Source organism: Protopterus annectens, chromosome 4.part1 (genome assembly GCF_019279795.1).
Source record: "Protopterus annectens isolate FY-2018-M chromosome 4.part1, PAN1.0, whole genome shotgun sequence".
In the NCBI taxonomy this organism is placed as follows: domain Eukaryota; kingdom Metazoa; phylum Chordata; order Ceratodontiformes; family Protopteridae; genus Protopterus; species Protopterus annectens.
The window spans coordinates 721,887,790-721,896,383 of NC_056734.1; the positions used below are offsets into that span (position 1 = coordinate 721,887,790).

At 44.7% G+C, this 8,594-nt stretch overlaps 1 protein-coding gene across 1 annotated transcript in view; it reads right to left on the minus strand.

The window, feature by feature from the left end:
• Nucleotides 1–8,218, minus strand: part of SSR3 (signal sequence receptor subunit 3) — a 104,339-nt gene extending 96,121 nt beyond the window's left edge. Inside the window, exon 1 of the mRNA XM_044070491.1 lies at nucleotides 7,960–8,218. Within this exon, the coding sequence (XP_043926426.1) occupies nucleotides 7,960–8,089 (130 nt within the window). The 5' untranslated portion in view covers nucleotides 8,090–8,218. The remainder of the gene's footprint in view (nucleotides 1–7,959) is intronic.
• Between the last annotated feature and the right edge of the window lie 376 nt (nucleotides 8,219–8,594).

Below are 8,594 nucleotides of genomic sequence, written 5' to 3' on the forward strand. Positions count from 1 at the left end.
GTGTGTGTGTGTGTGCGCACCCACCTTTGTGTGTGTGTGTGTGTGTGTGTGTGTGCGCACCCACCTTTGTGTGTGTGTGTGTGTGTGTGTGTGTGCGCACCCACCTTTGTGTGTGTGTGTGTGTGTGTGTGTGTGTGTGTGTGTGTGTGTGTGTGTGTGTGTGTGTGTGTGTGTGTGCGCACCCACCTTTGTGTGTGTGTGTGTGTGTGTGTGTGTGTGTGCGCACCCACCTTTGTGTGTGTGTGTGTGTGTGTGTGCGCCCACCTGTGTGTGTGTGTGTGTGTGTGTGTGTGTGTGTGTGTGTGTGTGTGTGTGTGTGTGTGTGTGTGTGTGTGTGTGTGCGCACCACCTTTGTGTGTGTGTGTGTGTGTGCGCACCACCTTTGTGTGTGTGTGTGTGTGTGTGTGTGCACCACCTTTGTGTGTGTGTGTGTGTGTGCGCACCCACCTTTGTGTGTGTGTGTGTGTGTGTGTGTGTGTGCGCACCCACCTTTGTGTGTGTGTGTGTGTGTGTGTGTGCGCACCCACCTTTGTGTGTGTGTGTGTGTGCACCCACCTTTGTGTGTGTGTGTGTGTGTGTGTGCGCACCCACCTTTGTGTGTGTGTGTGTGTGTGCGCACCCACCTTTGTGTGTGTGTGTGTGTGCGCACCCACCTTTGTGTGTGTGTGTGTGTGCACCCACCTTTGTGTGTGTGTGTGTGTGTGTGTGTGTGCACCCACCTTTGTGTGTGTGTGTGTGTGTGCGCACCCACCTTTGTGTGTGTGTGTGTGTGCGCACCCACCTTTGTGTGTGTGTGTGTGTGCGCACCCACCTTTGTGTGTGTGTGTGTGTGTGTGTGTGTGCGCACCCACCTTTGTGTGTGTGTGTGTGTGCGCACCCACCTTTGTGTGTGTGTGTGTGTGTGTGTGTGCGCACCCACCTTTGTGTGTGTGTGTGTGTGTGTGTGTGCGCACCCACCTTTGTGTGTGTGTGTGTGTGTGTGTGTGTGCACCCACCTTTGTGTGTGTGTGTGTGTGTGTGTGTGTGTGTGTGTGTGTGTGTGTGCACCCACCTTTGTGTGTGTGTGTGTGTGTGTGTGCACCCACCTTTGTGTGTGTGTGTGTGTGTGTGTGTGTGTGCACCCACCTTTGTGTGTGTGTGTGTGTGTGTGTGTGTGTGCGCGTGTGTGTGTGTGTGTGTGCACCCACCTTTGTGTGTGTGTGTGTGTGTGTGTGTGTGCACCCACCTTTGTGTGTGTGTGTGTGTGTGTGTGTGTGTGTGTGTGTGTGTGTGTGTGTGTGTGTGTGTGCACCCACCTGTGTGTGTGTGTGTGTGTGTGTGCACCACCTTTGTGTGTGTGTGTGTGTGTGTGTGTGTGTGTGTGCACCCACCTTTGTGTGTGTATGTGTTTGTGTGTGTGTGTGTGCACCCACCTTTGTGTGTGTGTGTGTGTGTGCACCCACCTTTGTGTGTGTGTGTGTGTGTGTGCACCCACCTTTGTGTGTGTGTGTGTGTGTGTGTGTGTGTGCACCCACCTTTGTGTGTGTGTGTGTGTGTGCACCCACCTTTGTGTGTGTGTGTGTGTGTGCACCCACCTTTGTGTGTGTGTGTGTGTGTGTGTGCACCCACCTTTGTGTGTGTGTGTGTGTGTGTGCACCCACCTTTGTGTGTGTGTGTGTGTGTGTGTGTGTGCACCCACCTTTGTGTGTGTGTGTGTGTGTGTGCACCCACCTTTGTGTGTGTGTGTGTGTGTGTGTGTGTGCACCCACCTTTGTGTGTGTGTGTGTGTGTGTGTGTGTGTGTGTGTGTGTGCACCCACCTTTGTGTGTGTGTGTGTGTGTGCACCCACCTTTGTGTGTGTGTGTGTGTGTGCGCACCCACCTTTGTGTGTGTGTGTGTGTGTGTGTGTGCACCCACCTTTGTGTGTGTGTGTGTGTGTGTGTGTGTGCGCACCCACCTTTGTGTGTGTGTGTGTGTGTGTGCGCACCCACCTTTGTGTGTGTGTGTGTGTGCACCCACCTTTGTGTGTGTGTGTGTGTGTGCGCACCCACCTTTGTGTGTGTGTGTGTGTGTGTGTGTGTGTGTGCGCACCCACCTTTGTGTGTGTGTGTGTGTGTGTGTGCGCACCCACCTTTGTGTGTGTGTGTGCGCACCCACCTTTGTGTGTGTGTGTGCGCACCCACATTTGTGTGTGTGTGTGTGTGTGTGTGTGTGTGTGTGTGTGCGCACGCACCGACCTTTGTGTGTGTGTGTGTGTGTGTGTGTGTGTGTGTGTGTGTGTGTGTGTGTGTGTGCTCCTGCCTTTCTGTGATCTGGAGGGTGATGAATGACCCCTGGAAGGAAGGAATTTCCTCCTGCTGCCATCTGTAATCTTGATGAATTATATTTAGAACTCCATTTGTCTGAAGCAATCTATTGCGAAAGAGCAAAATGGAGATTTTGTTGTGTTTTCCAAAAATGGAAGAGAAGAAAGTCCCTTGAACAGTTTGGAAAAGGAGAGCTGAATGCCCATTTCATCACACTTTATAAACACTAATTTAAGGAATATAAAATCTCATTTTAACATTATCTGGAAGATTCTGGGAATGCAGCCTTGTAAACCTTAAAATAGTACCAGTGGCCATAGCCCTGGCAGAAATATCAACAGAGTCATATGCATACTGCAGACAATGAGTAGTTGTATTTGAAGCAGATTCCTTACAAGAAGGTACTGCAGATAAATCATTCCTCATACTTTATCAGTTTTGTCAAAACATACTTTAACATAATGAACCTAACAGTTCAAAATTCTGAAAACTTGAGTTACAGAAGTATAAACCTTTTCTATACATCTGTTAATAAAGTTGCAGAAGTAGGCACTTTCCCCATAGCCATCAGTCATTTTTCCAGTCCTTATCAGAAAGAGCAGGATTGCCATAAACTAAGTTCTTAGCAACAGTGGCATCAACTAAGGCTGTAGCTGCTGGGTCAACTTTATGAATAGTGCACACACAGAAAGGCAGGCACACACGCACACAGAAAGGCAGGCACGCGTGCACACAAAGGCAGGCGTGCACACACAAAGGCAGGCGCGCACACACACAAAGGCAGGCGCGCACACACACAAAGGCAGGCGCACACACACACAAAGGCAGGCGCACACACACACACAAAGGCAGGCGCACACACACACACAAAGGCAGGCGCACACACACACAAAGGCAGGCGCACACACACACAAAGGCAGGCGCACACACACACACAAAGCAGCGCACACACACACACAAAGCAGCGCACACACACACAAAGCAGCGCGCACACACACAAAGCAGCGCGCACACACAAAGCAGCGCGCACACACACACAAAGGCAGGAACGCGCGCACACACACACAAAGGCAGGAACGCGCGCACACACACACAAAGGCAGGAACGCGCGCACACACACAAAGGCAGGAACGCAGCACACACACAAACAGGCAGCAGCACACACACACAAAGGCAGGCACACACACACACACAAAGGCAGGCACGCGCGCACACACAAAGGCAGGCACGCGCGCACACACAAAGGCAGGCACGCGCGCACACACACACACACACACACACACAGAAAGGCAGGCACGCGCGCACACACACACACACACAGAAAGGCAGGCACAGACACATGTACAATGCATTAAAATGTAGAGAAGTCACAGTGGTAACTATGTGGATTATCACCAGTTTGCATTTGTTTTTACATTAAAAAAATTCTCTCAGTCATTCACTTTTGTGCCATTAAAAGCAGGTTTGCCCTCCTGAGAGCTTATAATGTTAGCCATCTGGCACCTGAAGTGTGGCATTTGTAATAAATCAGCCGAAGGAAAATTCATATCAAATAAAGGCCTGGAAACCTTCCTACAAATATCAACATCACAGTTTGCTTTCAGAGCTAGTCAAGTATAAAGACAAATAGGCAGGCAAATGGGAAGAGTTGGAGAGGCTAACCTTTCCACAGAGTATGTACCAGTAATAATATTCAGACACCAGTGCATATATGGTGTGCTAGAAGCTGCAGCAGGCTGCATGTGCACCTTCTTTTAAACTACACCTTTCAGACAGGATAAAATATGAAGAAAATAAGTACTGTCAAAATCCTTTCATGATATACCTTTTACAAGTTCCTGCTTTTCTCTGTCCAGGATCAGACACCAGAGTTTCAGAAATCATGCCATACCTGTCAGACTCAGACTGATTTTCTCAGAACACTGCTACAACATGCGAGTGTGTGCTTTCTTCTCCATCTTGCCTCTCCAACATCAATGATCTTACAGTTTTGTACACAGACAGATATACCACACACATATATATGTGTGTGTATACAAAATAAAGAACAATTTAGAAAAGTAAACACACTCAAACCCCACGCCCTATAAATTTTATATAACAGTTTGCAGCCATATAGGTATTGTGAGATGGCCTGACAAATGTTTTGCTGATGAAAACAAAATATAGAAAAAAAATAATATGTGCTTGGTTACCATGTGCGATAGAAGTAAAACTTCTTTAAGAAGTATGGAGAAGCTTATACTGTACAACTTGCTTTCCTTCACACTTCCTTAACAGAAGTTTCACTTCTACTGTGCTTGGCGACCATGAACATTTTTTTTATGCATAGAGATTTGTGTTTATTCGGTTTTAAAAGGGACATGAGGACTTCGGCATTATTTATTTCTTCAAGTTTTAAAGACTGAAGAGTTTACAGTTAAGGTGGTTACTTACCATAACTCTCTCCAAAGAAAGATGACAGAGAACAATTGCAGACAGATGGATACCTCTCCCCACTGCTAGTTAAGACAGCACTGTAATTTATAACCTGCTAATCCCTTAATGAGACATTCTCCAAAAGAGAAGCAAGAACAGGTGTATGTCTACGCTCATCCATCATTGAATAAAGCTATGCTTAAATTCTTAACTGGACTGTTGGTTTATTTTTGCTTACTTTTGCTAAGTTAGCTGCAACCAGGATCCAGCATTCTAAACAGTTATCTTTGCTAATCTCTTTCTCAAAGATTGCTACAACTTCCAGTTTATTACTGTGTACAGCAGCAGGACTGACTGATCAGTATAAGTAGTTAATTAAATACCGTTATAAAGTGAGTCACTGTGTATAATGTTATTCCCTGTGCAATGTACTCATACAGCTGTTCAGGTATCTACAATGAGAGACGGCAGTAACAGAACTTCACTGATAGTTCAGGACAGTGAAACAGGTCAACGTGAAAGTGTGAAACAGGTCAATGTGAAAGTTGTACTGTTAAACAAGTTGTGAAATGTGTGTAGCTTCAAGAAACAAGTCCTAGATGGAATTCTTACACATGTAGTAGCATATGTATGTGAGGAGTGCAAGATGGTAGTTGTCAGAAAGACTGTATCCATCACTTGCTAATTTTCCCTTGCATCTTTCAATAAACCTTCATTGTTCAAGACCTTTTCTTGAACTCAAGTGTGACTGTGCAGGTCAATACTCATGTTACTTAACAGTACCCAGACCAAAAGACATAAAATAAAATAAAGTTGATGACATTAGCTACTTAACCTATTAAACATAAGATGTGTTGGCTGTCAGCACATCTATCCAGACTGCATTTATCCTTTGCCAGAGCAATCTATGCGGTTATGTCCACTTGCAGCACACGCGCTACTGCAAAATATTAATGGTGCTGCCAACTACTACAAAAGGGAATGAACTAATATAAAAACTAAAGAGAAAGAGGAGATGAAGAAGGGGTTGTGACTAAGGAATGGAGCAAACAAGTTCCTAAAAATCAAAACAATCATCCTTACAACAACTTTACTTTAAAAGACATTCATATAATTTAGACAGTAGTTCAACCCTGAACACAGGTATTTGACGCAATACTCTGGTATTAAAATAAACTCACAATACTGGGCATAAACCTCTACATCATCACATGGATAGTCATATGGCTCATGGATAGGATACATGTTAACAGTGAGGGAATCCACATCCAGGAAGAGGCCAGTCACCGGTGGAGTACCACAGGGCTCAGTGCTCGGCCCCCTCCTGTTTGGGACATACTTCTCAGATGTCAATGCAAATGTATATTGCCTTTGGCTGCCCAAAGTTTGCTGATAACTGCAAGTTGGGGGAAATGGCTGACCCTCCCCAAACAATGTTGATATCCTACAAAACGGTCTGACCCAGACTCATGATTGGTGTCAGAGCCATGGTCGCAAACTAAATGTGAAGTGCATAATACCCTCTGGGAAATCAAATACCCATCAAATTACAACACTAATAGCATCCCGAGAACAGTGAACCCAATGTGAGAGATTTGAATACTCAGATAGATAGTAATCTGAACATCACATATCAACACTGGTGAGGAAATCCTATACGACTCGGCTTATAAGTAAGGGGATGGCATCCAGAACTAAAGAGGTCATAACATAGTACAATGCAGCTTTTGGCACATACCTCACCAGGCACCTGCAACAGCTGGAGCATACTCAAGGTTTTTCACCAAAAAAATACAGGGTATAACCAACATGTCACATGTGGACCAATTAAAAGCCCCATTCAATTTCCTGCTGATTACTGAGGGGTGACCTGTACCAGACCTACAAGGCAGTCTCTGACCCAGCTCTGATGGAAATGTTGCATATTCGCAAAACTAACTGCACGAGGGTTACTTGCTCCAAAGATTTAAATCTAATCTCGGACATGAAAAAATCATGCTGGACAGACAAATATGTACCCTAGAGGTTGCCCCTCCTCTGGAATACACATCTTATTCATGTGAAGAAGAGCACTTCCCTGACCATCTTTAAGCACAATCTGGACCAGTGAATGAGAAATCGCAAATTCACTCCTGGGATGGCACCCATGTCCCTTATGGACACAGGCAGTCTGTAAAAATTTTGTTATCTTTCCTCAAGGGATAGAAAATTGGGTAAAATTTGGGTAAAGTTGGCTAGGCTTGTAAGGGCTCTTGAGCTGTTAGCCTAGTAATCGCATGTGAGCTATGACCTAAACTACAACGTACACTCCTGTGAAACAAAATACATACATTTTTTCACAGTAACTGCGTGAACTACCACTTCTTGAGCTAAACTACTAAAAGGACACACACATTATCAGGTTGACACAAACAATGCACAGACTTGATTACATTTCATACACAATGTACGGACTTGATTAAATTTCATACTTTCTTTGTTGGACTAAATGAGCTTTAACAAACTGCTGCAAAATCCTAAGCTCCTAAAGTGTGAAGTAAAGACACTAACGTTACCACTCACACAAATCACATATAACTACAACGAGGCTGTGTGCATACCTCTTAACTGAACAGATTTTTGCCTCATATTTTGGTCTGTCCCTCATAAAATTTGTATTTTCTGACAAATCACTAAATAATGACATACATTTCAGCTTCAAACTTCGCAATCTTTAGAAAATGCGTGCTAACACAAATCCTGTTATTCTAACAATTTATACTTTTATAAGAGCAAAATCTGTCCCTACAGTTGGGCCTTTGATCCCTCATTATTTTAGGCTTTCTCCAGATTTCTTAGCTTAAGAGGTATTGCTATATGTTTTTGGGGGGAGGGGGTACGCCACGTACACTGCTAACATATTACTCATAACCAACGCTGACTCCTGGCACCACACCACCAGTTGCAGAATGCAGGAAAGTTAACATCAATCTACTGGTCGTGAACTAGGAATCCACCACCTGTGTGTCAACAAGAGAGTGAGGGCACCAGTAAGCCCCGAATGCCGAGGACTGCCACATCATCCGATGAATGGAAATGCAACACCTTCTGCTGCATGAGGAAAGATAACGTTTAAAAACAGCAGCATGAATATGATCACGGACTGGAAAACCTAACAAACACACTACACATTCATCATAACTTCAGCGAGCAATAGTTTACAACTTGTAAAGACAGCGGTGGTCGCCCTCATCTATCGGTACCGGCAGTCACTTACATATCGGTATTGCAGACACGATGAAAGCATTGCCGTAAAACAGTGCCGAAGACTTTGCAGAGAGATTCCGGCTAAAATCTTGAAGCAACAGATCCTCTTCAGATTGTTGTTTGTTTCCTTTTGGGGCCATGGCACGCAGAAATTTGCGTTTCAAACAGCAATTCAACCAAATCAGCCACGTATAAAATCAAAGAGAAACATATAATCTAAGGCCTCGTCAGCTGAAAGAGTTGTGGGAGGTCTTTACCCCCGTCAATCGCATACCCACCGCCCCAATGCCTACAGAACAACCGTTTGATGATTGGTTAACTGCTGGGAAATATTACGGTCAATGACTCTCTTTGGCTATTTACAAGCATAGCCAGACGTAGAGGCGTGTCGCTTTAGGATGACACTATATTACTACCATAACTATAATAATGCTTCAGAAAAGCACGCTGGTGTAATATATGCTATTAACATTGTACGAGCTTCACTGTGATTCTTTACTGTTCTTGACTTTTTAATATACTTCCGGATTTTGCGTTGAACTTTGGAAATCGTGTTTTAAAGAAAGCTTGACAAGTGTATTGCGTCATTCTGGATTTCTGGAAGCAAAGCCACCCCGAAGTTTTTTTTTCAAAACGTTTTCATTT